A 13,276-nucleotide genomic window follows, 5' to 3' on the forward strand; every position below is an offset into this window, starting at 1 on the left:
ATAAGACAGTGTCACAAAAGGACAATTATGATTCCACTTCTCTGATGTACCTAGAGTAGTCAGACTCATGGAGAAAAAATAGCATGGTGGTTTCCAGGGGCTAGGGGCAGGGGGCAGTGCAGAATTGTTCAACGGGGACAGAATTTCAGTTTGGGAAGATGAAGTTCTAGGGATGGATAGTGGTGATGGTTGCACATCATTGTGAATGTACTTAATGCCACTGAACCATACACTTAAAATGGTTAAAAATGGTCAATATTATGTGTATTTTACCACAATTTTTTTTTAAAAAAAGAAAACAGATCCTCACATAAAGAAAAACAGCCTACTTAGCCTGTGTGACCAGCAGTGCACCTGGAGCTGAGTGTTGGATGCTTGCTAATCCCTCCTTTGACCCCACAGTGGTTCCTCTGAATCAGCTTCTTAGGAGAAAGGTGCAGGTTTACCCAACCACATGAGGGGAGTCCTGTTTTTCCTGACAGATTTCTCCATCTAGGGAGTTTTACCAATTTTATACAAATGCCTTTTCCAGGATTTGAGTCACTTTTCAATAGATGTCTGGGTGAGGGGAGGCAGCCTCACCCCAAGGACTCTGGCAGGTGGACCCTTGTTACATGCACTTTTCTATGGAGTTTCTTAGTCCTTGTCCCCTGTCTATCTGGGGGTGGGGCTAGACTTTGCTAAGAAAGGAAGCATGGCTGTGAATTCCATTTGTTTGTACCAAAATAGTCATTGCCTCTTTGGAGATGTGAATGAGAATTAGATTGAGCACCCAGACATTTAAGAATGTTTGATCTGTGTTTCATTGAAGTCCCTGGGCCCTAGAAGCCTGAGGCCAGTTATCCAATCCAGTGCACAGGCTGTTTGGAGAAAATTTAGCCAGGGTGCATAGATTGGGAATCTAATCCACAGAAGTTCTCCCTAGCGTGTGGTGTTTGGTGTCTTTGTGGGTGTATTTGCTCATTTGCCCTGTATATTTTCCTTCTCAGGAATCATTAACCAATGGCAACAGGAATCCAAGGATAAAGTGATTTCCCTCCTGTTAACTCACCTGCCTTTGCTGAAGCCAGGAAACCTCGATGCAAAAGTAGAGTATATGAAACTGCTGCCCAAAATCCTGGCGCACTCTATTGAACACAACCAGCACATCGAGGAGAGCAGGCAGCTGCTTTCCTATGCTTTGATCCATCCAGCCACTTCGTTGGAAGACCGCAGTGCTTTAGCCATGTGGCTGAATCACTTGGAGGACCGCACGTCGACCAGCTTTGGCAGCCAGAACCGAGGCCGCTCGGACTCTGTGGATTATGGGCAGACGCACTACTATCACCAAAGACAAAACTCCGATGACAAGCTCAATGGGTGGCAAAACTCTCGGGATTCTGGGATTTGCATCAACGCCTCCAACTGGCAAGACAAAAGCCTGGGGTGTGAGAATGGCCATGTGCCCCTCTACTCCTCCTCATCCGTCCCCACCACAATCAATACGATTGGAACCAGCACAAGTACAAGTAAGTCGCCTAGAAGTCCTTTAACGCAGTCTGGTTTGGTGGCTTGCTTTGTGTGGCATGTCCGGCTGACAGTGTCTGCTCTGAGCACCCTGTGACCCTGGGAGAGAAGGGCTGGTTGGAATTGGTAGTGGGAAAGGGTTCTTTGGAACCCATATTTGTTGCTCTTTGACTCTGGAACGATGAAAATGCTGGGCAGGTAAAAGTGATTAATGGTAACCAATTTGGGTTACAAACAGACCAAAAACAAAGAAATAAGCGAGAAAGAGAATAAATCGTGAAAGAGGGAAATTTCCACAAATATGAATGGCTTTTACCCACATGTCTTTCACCCTGGGGTTTTTGGATTTGCTGAGACACAGAGTTAACGTGTGATTCTCTAAACCTGATTCTAACCCATGGTTAACCAGCCCACCTCGTGGGCTTTGTGCATTTTCTTTTTCTTTTTTAATTTTTTTCTTTTTTTTTTCTTTCTCTTTTATTTTTATTTTTGTTTTTATTTCACCCTGGAATGTTCCCTCCCCTTGCACTTCCTGGTTTTAATCCCCAGCTGTCAGGGAAACTTTTGCTCCCGACCAGGAGGAGCAGGTTTGCTAACTGCGAATGCTGCTCTGTGCTGTGGTCTGGTGTGAATGCTGTGGATCTCCTCTCACTCATTGTGACCCCTTAGGAGAGAAGGGTCAGGTCCTGCTTTGTGGGAGGGAGAGCAGAGGCCTGTCCTCCACTGTTTTGACCACTGAAGCATAGTACTGTGCCCATAGCTGGGCACTGGGACTGGGAGTCCTCTCTGTGGCTCCCCACTTAGGCTGAGCAAAGTGATAAACACACCTTTCATGCCTGTAAAACAGCAATGGGAGAGGGGGCCATCATCAAACTGTATTCCTTGATGCTAGTTTGAGTGTGTCCATGAATACAGTGTCACTGCGAGATAACTTTCTTAGGTAAAACTTTTGCAATTAGACCTTATGTGCCTGTCAACATGCAGGAACCTCCAGTTAAAAGAGATGAGAGGACTAATGTTTGGCAGTGAGGTCTTCTTGGCCTGTATATACACTTGGATCTTCTGGCTCCTGGGCCTCTTTAAATGGCTTTCTCAAATACATAGGAGTGTTGAAGTAGAACTACATTAATTGCAACAGTAGCTTAGTAGAATAAACAACGAAATAATTAAGATACTGCATTGATATTGCTATGACATGAGATTTTTAAAATTCTTCTTTTGATTTTTTACATTTAGGTATTGGTATCTTGCATATTTGGGGAATTAGTTGATTATTGCATCATTACTTTATTAGGTAAGAGGATCTGATGGCAGTCAGTCTCTTTCATAGCCTAGTAATCAAGCAAGAACTATTTTCACTAGCCTCTGTGACATGGAGTGATGGCTGGGACTATTAAAGCAGACACATGCAGGCAGATGACAGAGTATATTGGCCTGAGTTTCCTGGGTCAGTGATGGGATCTAGTAATTCTTGTAAAACTTTTTGATAGCTGGGAAAGATGCAAGCTCTGAACCACTTGCACTCTCAAAACATGGTCTTTTGGATTTTAAGGGGTTGTTTTATGCCATTTGTCTTGAAATTAGCCTTGGCTCATCACACATTCTCATCTACTGATTTATACATTCGAGGTCGGGTCATGACAAGATTAGTACATTTAAGATGGTCATCAGAATGTAATCAGCAGGCACTTATTTCTCACTGTGGCCACCCAGCCCAATGGAGGGAAGGAAATTTACAGATGACTGTCATGGCCTTCCTGAGACCTTTGAACCCCTTTGTAGTACTTGAGCTGAAAAGTACTCTGAGGTTTAACCAGATGACTAGATTAGATATCTCTGGAAGAAGAAAGGGGTTGGGACCCTCCTTCAGAGTATCAGTGAAGGAGATGAGAACTTAGATCTCTCCAGAAAGTTTCATTCACTTAGGCTATGTCCACATTTGTATTTCAATAATATCTCTTTAACAAAACATTAATGCACTGCTGTGCTCCTCAGCATTGTCGTTGTGGTTCAATTGTGTTCAGCAAATGACTTTTGGGTCATTGGTTTCTTTGTGCCTGTATCAACACTAAGCACCTGGGAGGCAGCCTAACCAGTGGAAAGAACAAGGACTTTGGCATCACACCCTCCTAGATCCAAATCCCAGACCTGCAATTTGCTAACTACAACCTGGCCAAGTTATTGAACTTCTCTGAACAAGGTTCCTCACTTGTAAAATGGGAACCTTCGAGGGTTGTGATGAGGATAAAGAAGATTTTGTAAACACCCAGCCCTGGCCAGAGTGGCAACAGTAAGCATCAATAGATGTCTGCCAGGTGAATAAATGAAAGAAACTGGGGAAGACAGGATGGAGCAAAGTGCTAACACTGATATCCAGAGTCCGTGCCCTCATTTTCAGTCCTGAAGGTCACCTGAGATAAGCCCCTTTCCCTGAACCTGGACCATGCAGAGTAGTCCGGGGGCCTTGAACATGCATGTGTCCATCCCACTGCAAAAGAAAAATGGGCTGGACTTACAGCTTCTTCTATCGCACTGGAGAGCTACCATTTTTAAACTCTTTCAAAGTGAAAAAAAAAAATCTGCACAAAACCATGTGATTACAAGAACTGAAGTCAATTAGTGCTACACATTTTCAAATTATCAGCCACATAAATGACAGTTAATGAAGAGTAACTAACTAGAAAACTGCCCCCTTACAGTCTTTATTTTTGTTTTTAACCTTCAGTTATTCCACTGGTATTTTGTTCCTTTGGTCATTTTATCTTCAGCAAAGTGCCTTAGCATTCATAGCTTCCTCCCTATATGGATTCCAGATCATTCAACTGCCCTGCACATACATTCTATCAACCAGCTGTGTGTCTAGCACTGTGAGTCCATGAGAAATGTAAGGAAGCCTAAGACACCATTTGCACTTTCAGGGAACCTATAATATAATTCGAGAGAGAAGACATAGCAGTCTCACAATTAAAAATTAAATATCCCTTTGTACCAGACTTATCCATAGAAATTTCACATAACAATTCATGAGTTATATCAAAATGCAGTAAAATAATACTCTAAGAACTGCCACAAGGTACATAGGGTTGAGTGTCAGTTGAGTGGGGTCTATACTGTAAGTGCTGTGAATGTACAGAATGGAGAGACCCTCGTGAACTGGAGAGTCAAGAAAGCTTTTGCAAAGGAAATGGGAACTAAGCTAGGATGGAAAGGGGAAGAAGAATTGGAGTAGGGGGCACTTGGGGTAGGAATATGCATTATGTGCAAAGGGATAGAGGCTATAGTGTGCAGACAGGGTTGGTGGACAGTGAAGGGGAGGGAGGGGCTCACAAAGGAAAGGAAGACAGTAAAACCAGACTGAGGGGAGGGATCAGAGAGGCCCTCAAAAGGCTGAGCATTTACACCGTGGGCATGGAAGTGACCTGAGCAACCCCATACTGGGGGGATTGGTTGTCTGTGGGCAAACCAGATGGATAGCAAGTAAACAGTTGTGAAGTAATAAAAGTATCATTAGGATAGGAGCAGGTACAAAGCAGAAGGAATGGATACTAGAAATGTTCCTAGGTGCAATTAGGATTAGGATTCTGTATTGACTTAGACATACATTATTGGTTCATTTACTTGTTCATTCACTTAGAATATGTTTATTGAGCACCTACTGTATGCCTGGCCTGCTCAAGGCATTTGGGACACATCAGTGGATAAGACAAAGTTGGCGCCCCTCATGGATCTCGCAGTCTAGTGTATATGAATTATAGTATACAAGTAAATTACACCACTCTTTAGGGATTGATAAATGATATGGAAATAAGAAAAAGAGTAAGGTAAGGAATCAAGCCTAGGTGGTGAGGTGGTTGTAGTATGAAACAGGGTGGTCAGGGTAGACCTCATTGAGAAGGAGATGTGTTAGCGAAGACTTGAAAGAGGTACGGGAATCGGGAGGAATGAGTATTCATTCCAGGCAGGGAAAAAGCGAGAGCAAAGATCACAAGACAGAAGAGTGCCTGGCTTATTTGGAGAAAGGCAAGAAGGCTGGTGGCTGAAAAGGAGTGAAGTAGACAGTGGTAGGGGAGGTTGGAGAGATAACGAGGAGGGACAGATCCTTATAGAGCACCACAGGCCACTGCAAGGACTGTGACTTTTGCTCTGGTAAACCAGGAAGCTATTGTAGGAAGCTGTTGGAGATGCATGACATGATCTGACTCACATTTTAAAGGGACCTCTTCAGCAGCTGTGTTAGGAAAGATCATACCAGGGCAAGGACAGAAACACGAAGACCAGTTAAGAGGTTGTTGCAGTAATCCAGACAAGAAATGTTGATGGCTCAAACCAGAATGGCTGTATCAGAAGGGTGAGAAGCAGTCAGGGTCTAGGTATATTTTGAAAGCAGAGCCAACAGGATTTCCAGACAGAACGAATGAGGGTGTAAGGAGTGATGTTTTTTGCCTGAGCAACTGGTGTTGCTATCAGTTGAGATGGGGAAAATCTTTATCAAGTAGAGTAGGTTTGCGGGTAAGATCAGGAGTTCAGTGTCATATATGATGAGTTTGGCATGTCTATTGGACAGTCAGGGATGTTGGATAGGCAGTTGGATATATGGGCATGCAGTTTGGGAGAGAGGACTGATCTGAGATAGACATTTGGGAGTGACCAGCACACGGGTGGTATTTGAAGCTATGAGATTAAATGAGATTACCAAGGCAGGGATAAAGAACAAGAAGAAAATTAAGGACCCTGAGCCTGGGAACTTTAACCTGAAGGCTGGAGAAAAGAGGGGGAATCAGTAGAGGAACTAAGGAGAAACCATCAAAGTTGGAGAAAACTCAACTATGTGTCTTGCAAGGCAAATGAAGAGAATGTTTCAAGGAGAAACGTGATCAACTGAGTGAAATGTTACTCATAGGTCTAATGAGATGAGGACCAAGAATTGACCATTGGATTTATCAAGGAGGTATAATAGAGGTAAACTGAGTGCTTAGCACATGATAGGCATTTAAGGGATGAAGAAAGCTGAGTTAATGATTCCAAAGAGATTAATGACAAGATAGAGAGATGAACCAGCTACAAGCTTGACTTGGGGTGTATGTTGATTTTAAGATATTGGTGCCTTGAGGTGGAGAAAAATTTTGTTTAGAAGGGATTAAAAATAGGTGATGGGTTCACACAGAGTTTTTGAAGGTAACTAAGGAGTCTAAGAGTAGGGGCAAAAGCTAAGTCCTAATCTAATGAGAATCAACCTATTTTTATCCATTCAGAGGTGAGAGTATCTTTTATTGATTGCAGAGGTTAAATCAAGTGAGATCTCAAGGACATTTGAGCAGGACTTTTCTTCCATGAGGTAAGAGAAGAATGGTTTGGGCAGGTTGAGAAGTCTATTAAGCACCATTTTGGATAGCATCAAGGCACTTCAGGAGAGAGGGAAGAATGTATTTTTCAGTACCTTGTTCTTCTTGTAAGGCTACTCAGGTGCGTGATGACTGAGAGCAAGAATGTGCAGGTTCTTCATCATGAGCCTGTGGGACCAGAAAAGACCAATGTATTGGCTGTCGCAAACCTTACACAAGGCATGGTCAACTTTGTTTCAGACATCACAAGCAATTCCAATGATAGGGTGCATAGAAGTTGGCTCAGTCTGAAGTCTGCTATAGAAAAAGTAAGCCATTCGGGAAAAGAGTTAAGTATTTCCTGGCTTTCTGAGGAGCCTGCAGAATTCCCTTGCATGGAGGTCAGTGCCACTCCATTTGCCCCAGACTGCCTTTCATTTTCTCCTCTTCACTGGTGGACTCGGACCTGGAAGAAAACTTTGTGCTGCAGCTACAAATGAAATGAACTTGTTTCTATTCAAATCATTGCAATACTTGACTTTTCTTAGCGTTCCTTACATTTGGATTTGAAAACACGCTGACTTTTGCTAGCCCAGTATGAGACAAGAACTCAGAAACTTTGGGTACCAAAATTAACCCAAAATGTTTCATTTGATCTGTGCACTTCTACAGATTCATGGTACAGCTTAGAACGTTAGTATTTATTTTATTAATATCAATCGATGTTTTTCTGATGATAGAAATGATGCACTTTTAAAATTTAAAAATTTGGTAGCGTAGGCCATAAAAAGTAAATGAACAATGACAGCACACACCTACAGAGTGTTTACTATATCCTGGATACTGTTTAAAACCCTTTACATAAATATTAACGTATTTAATCCTCATAACCCAATGATTGTTATCCCTATTTGACAGATGAGGAAACTCAGGGATGGAGAAGTTAAGGAACTTGACCAGCATCATAGACCAAGTCGTTGAGCTGGGATTTGAACCCAGGCAGTCAGGCCGCAGAATCTGGCTCTTATCCAAGTTACATGCCTTGCCCTGCTAATCCAGTCCTCAGAGATTGACTCAGTGAGTTGCTAGTGGACTCCTGTTTTTCTCTGACCCTGAATTTGCCCCACGTAGACCAGCCACCTACAGCTTTGGTGGTCTGTACAGCACACAGACCGAGACCTGCCTAAATTGCTGCTTTTCTGTGACTCCCTGCAGCAGAGGAGCCACTTGTGGGCTTGCTTTGCACTGAAATGAACCACACACCTCAATATCAGCTCTTAGCATTCCGTGCTGCAGACTTTGGTCAACATGTTCACCTGCCCTTCCTGATTATGAAATCCTTAGGGACAGGGGTTGTGTCTTCTTTATCTCTCTTTCCCAGCACCTAGAACACTGTGTGGTTCAAAAAGTCACAGAAGGGGCCGGCCCCGTGGCTCACTCAGGAGGGTGCAGTGCTGGGAGCACCAAGGCCACGGGTTCGGATCCTGTATAGGGATGGCCAGTGCGCTCACTGGCTGAGCGTGGTGTAGACCACACTGTGCCGAGGGTTGCGATCCCCTTATCGGTCAAAAAAAAAAAGTCACAGAAGTTTTGGAGATGGCAAATTTCTGGCATGCATTCAGCTGCCACTGTCCCACAGCAGAGCACCTCTGTTCACTAATGGCTATCTCTTGCTAGGCCCAGGTGTGGCCTCCGAATCCTCCTCGGTGTGCCCCCGTAGGAAGCCACTATAATTCAGTAAGAGATGGCATGTGAGCTGAAGCTTGTCCGCCCTCCCTGTCATAAATGTTTGCTGAACAGTGGGGACTTAATAAATTTCTGAGCTCACCAGGCAGATGTTGATGAAATAATGAATTTCCAAAATAAATGAGAAAATGTCCCTAGGAATTCACTAAATATTTGGTAATAATATTGATTATTTAGCCTTCTGTCATAATCATCAGAGTGACATTGTTACTCTTGCTCCTTTTGTGACTTACTTTACCAAATCAGTTTCAAAACTAACAGACTTTTAAAAGCATACTGTGATCTTGATTATGAAGGTAGTTATACAAATTTATACATGGGATGAAATGCCATAGAGTTATACACAAATTCACACCAAAAAAATTAGTACATATGAAAACTGCTGAGGTATGAGTAAGGCCCATAGTCTCGTTAGTTTTGTTGTATTAATGTCATTTTGCTGGTTTTGATAATGCACTATAGTTATGTAAGATGTCACCTTGAGGGAAGCTGCATGATGGGTATATGGGACCTCTCTTTACAATTTCTTGCAGATCTATAACAATTTCAAAATTAGAAGTTAAAAAGCCAAAATTACTTAGAGTATCCAGTGCCTGGATTTTGGGGGGAGTGGTTGAGAGGTTACTTCTTGTTGGCCTTCCTGGGTGGAGGGGTCTTTTCCTTTATGGAAAGGATTTCTGCTAGGCCCCATAGAGGCAGAATTCAGAACAAAACTACTTCAGCAGGCAAGGTGAGGGGTGGGAGTGAATTTCAGGGAAGCTGGCTCCTTTGGGAGCCCCGATCTGCAAATAGAAAAAGTCCTCCATTTCTATTGGCCCCTTAGGCAGCCAGCTCTTCCAGACAAGAGAGATCTGGCAGCTTTTAGGCAGGCCAGACAAGAAAAGACACCTCTGCAAGTGTCCTCGTAACAACTGAAAAGGAAGGACTAGGCCTGAAAACCCTGATTCTGTTTTGCGAGCTACAGGTCATCCCCACCCTAAGCCTTTGCAGCCACGGGTGTAGTTTGGAGTTCCTTTTAAATTTTTATGGAATTATTTTGTCTTTCGCCAACGGGCTTTCTTTTCTCGGTGGAAAATTTCTTCCTCCCCAAAATCTAGCCAACCTGGCATGTAGCTGAAAAATTCCATTATTTCCTTAACCCCTCATTTGCTCTTCAAAGAGGTAACTAACGCAATAGTTGGTTTGCTTCCTTTGAGAAGCATTTATAACAGCTGGCATGATATATTTTTAGCTTTAGCTTCCTTCCTCTTTGGGGGAAACTTTTTTTAGTATGGCACTGGCCTTCCTAATACATGCTACGCTTTAGAGATGGCTCAGTGACATCTCAGAGGACCCAAGGTTGCCACTGACTAGTCCTTCTCTCCTTTCCAGTTGTCCAAGGTTTTACGGGACAGTGTTGTTCCTCACTAGGCCTAGTGTTTATTTTTTAGCCCTTAGGGAAGAACAACCAGAAAAACGCTAGAGTAAGCAAGAAGCTTCCTACTTCATGGTGCATGGGACATGGCACTGCTTGGGAAAAGGTGAAGACCTCCTGAGCTGCTTGCACCTTGGTCAGGAGCCTGTGCCATCTGTCCCCTATCTGGGAGGAATTTTTTGAACTTAAGGGTAATTAAACACTAGATGAACTACAGAGGAAGGCAGTTGTGTTCGCATTCTCCACCATACTTTAAAAATAGGATGGAAAAAAAAATAGGATGGATTCTGGCTAGAATAAATGGCTTAAGTTGGACTAGTCTAGAGGAGAGGCGGAGGTAGGGAGATGAACAAGACAGCATCTCTAAGACTCTTTTTGAGCTCGGTAGTCTCGTGATTTCTATTATTGCACAAGATTTAGAGTCATAGACTAACAGCAGCTGCTCCACAAAAAGACAAGAAAACTTTTAAATTTGCATTTACTTTTTTTTTTTCTTTCTCGCTTTTAAGATTTCCAGGGGCAAACTCAGGTCGCACTAAAGAAAGATGTATCATAACTGTAGCTTATATATGTCTTTGATGTCTTAACCTCAAGCAAATTAAATCCCTGAATTTCATGGTTTCATGTACCAAGGTGAGGGTAAATCTTAGTGGCAGCAACTACTGTCAATTCGGACTCTATTTCCTAACCCTTAAACACTATCATTCCTGCTATGTCCCTATCCCCACCCTAGCCGGTAACATTCTGTTAGGCAAAATACAGCTTCAGGAAATCTCAGGCATAAGTCGATTAAGAGAAGGGGATGGGGAAGGCGATGTGAGATAGGCAGGAGTTTGAACATCTGGAAAATGCTATAAAGAGTTTTTGGGTTGGAGAAAGGCTAAAACTCCCAACATGCTCCGGGATAGTCATTCCTTGCTAAACGTCTGGACTATTGCCATAGACAAATTTCGTGGCTAGAACTAGAAAGTGGAGCCAATGAGAGCTCAGCGTTTGCTTTTGAGATTTGTTTCACAGCCAGCCTTACTGAGATGCTTCCTTTTGGAAAAGCCCAGCAAAACCCATATGGAGCTAAAAGATTCCTAACAGGTTATTTTATGCCTGAGTGATCAGCTTTGCACAGTGAGACCCTGCTATGCAAAGGGAATTATAAGGCTGTGAGTGGTGTTTTGATATTCAAGTTTGGGTATAAACAATGAGGCAGTCTTGATCAAGGACATGGCTTTAGAGTCAGACTACTTGGTTTTAAAATCCAGCTCTACCAAGAACTAGGTGTATGGCTATGGCTAAGTTACTTGACCTCTGGACCTCCCTTCATAACTATAACAACGGAATAAACAAATTTTCCTGTTAATTGATTTGATCAGGCTGAGTAGTTGATGTGTTCATTGTAATAGCTGTTTAAAGCAGGGAATCATAAAGAATAAAACCTTAAACATATTATTTCAACTTAAAACATAAATATGTACATTCATTTGCAGTCTTCTGTGTAGCGTGATGGCCCTTTCTTTGGGGATAGGGTCCCTGACATGTTGCTCTTTGTCTTTCCTGCATGAATCATACCCTTAATGCATTATTGTCTCTGATTTTTTCTTTAAGCAAAACAGGAATTTGAAGGCATTTGCAAAAACAATCAGAATCTAGATTCTGGTCTTTATTTTTAGCTTAGAGTTATCTCACTCACACTAAATTCAATAGTAAATTTTTAAGCAAAAACAATGTTTCTAAAGCATTTAACTAAGTTTTTGTACAATTAACTTTTTATAACTCATATGTCATCATTTCTGTAATACTTTTTAAAACCGTGTATGAAGGTACGTCAAAAATTCATGGAAATATTTGTATTATCTTTTAATTCTATTTTTCCACAAACTTTTTGACGTACCCTCATATTTACAATAAGTACAACTGGCATAAACAGGTTTGGGAACAAATTCAAATGACCCTTGGTACACCTGCAAGTCATCTGGGGGGAGAAGAAAGGCACAAGGTCCTGGAGGAGCAGGTAAGCCATGAGCATCTATAAGTTGTTTAAAGGTCAAGCAGAGTACTTGGTCCAGCAAGTTGGTTAAGTGAAAATGAGTTAAGAAAGCTTCTTAGGATGGTTGTGAGGATTAAATGAGAAATGTGTTGCCGTGGATCAAACGTCACCACAAAACTCATTGAAGCTCGATCCCCATTTTAACAGTTTTAAGAAGGTGGGAAATCAGACTATAGCAGTGTTTAAGAGGTGATTGGATCATGACTATACCCTCAGGAATGGATTAATCTATTTGTGGAGTAATGGGTTAATGGTTTAGTAGATTGTCACAGGAGTGGCAGTCGTGGCTTCATAAGGTGAGCACGTTAAAGAGCTCTTGTCATGCTTGCCATGTGATTGTCTGAATCACCACGGGGCCCTGTAAAGAGTTCCCACCTTGAAGAAGGTCCTCCCCAGATGTGCCCCCCGAACGATGGACTTCCCTGCTTCCAAAACTGTAAGAAATAAATTTCATTTATTTATAAATTGCCCAGTTTCAGATGTGTAAAGCCTTTGCCACTAGGAGATGCTCAACAAATGATAGCCCTTGTTATTATTACTGCACCTGTTGTTAATGCTGATGATAGCAAAGGGCTTCTTTCACCAGCTCAGGCTCTGCAGTAAACAATGGTTGAATAGGACCCCTGGGGCAGCCCTATGACAAAGCTATTCTAATATGCTAAATTAAAGTCAAGATACTTTGAATCAGACAGCTTTCTACAAATACCAGTATCTTCTTAAGGATCGTTTCAGTGATATATTTTACAAAATACCTTTAAATGTACCAGATTTTTTAAAAGGAAGAATAAAGAGTAAGGTAAAAATTTGTTGATGTTGGTTCTTTGGGATCTATTACTAATAGCAATTTTTTTTTAATTAATAATAAGTATATATTTAAATTTATAAAAATGATCTTTAAGTAGCAGAATAGGACTTTAATAGGGATAAATGAGGCTATGCACATAGATACAGGCCAGGGAAATGTGGCCAGTTCAAGAGTATAGAGTGTTTGGAAGAAAAATAATGTGCCATAGTGAGAAGAGCAGTGATTGGCAAATTCAGTCCACTTTTAACTTGGAGTGTGATCTTAAACTCTTGGGGACTCCCACTTCTTTATGGAGGCTGGGCTTGGGTGACCCCTAACCATTTTTCTTAGCACATTAATTCTATGCTTCTAGGGTAGAAAAATCTCCAATTCACAGAGCATGTGTGATCATCACATTGGGGTGGGGCGGGAGAGCAGAGTGAATGGCTGAGAGAGGTGGGATG

General features: G+C 42.1%; 1 protein-coding gene across 4 annotated transcripts in view; it reads left to right on the forward strand.

Annotated features, from left to right (window-relative positions):
* Nucleotides 1-13,276, forward strand: part of SAMD4A (sterile alpha motif domain containing 4A) — a 208,388-nt gene that overhangs the window by 121,163 nt on the left and 73,949 nt on the right. For all 4 annotated transcript variants that reach the window (XM_063091946.1, XM_063091949.1, XM_063091950.1 and 1 more), the window contains exon 3: nucleotides 990-1,508. In XM_063091946.1, the coding sequence (XP_062948016.1) occupies nucleotides 990-1,508 (519 nt within the window). The remainder of the gene's footprint in view (nucleotides 1-989; nucleotides 1,509-13,276) is intronic.

Source organism: Cynocephalus volans, chromosome 3 (assembly GCF_027409185.1).
Source record: "Cynocephalus volans isolate mCynVol1 chromosome 3, mCynVol1.pri, whole genome shotgun sequence".
NCBI classification, from domain to species: Eukaryota; Metazoa; Chordata; class Mammalia; order Dermoptera; family Cynocephalidae; genus Cynocephalus; species Cynocephalus volans.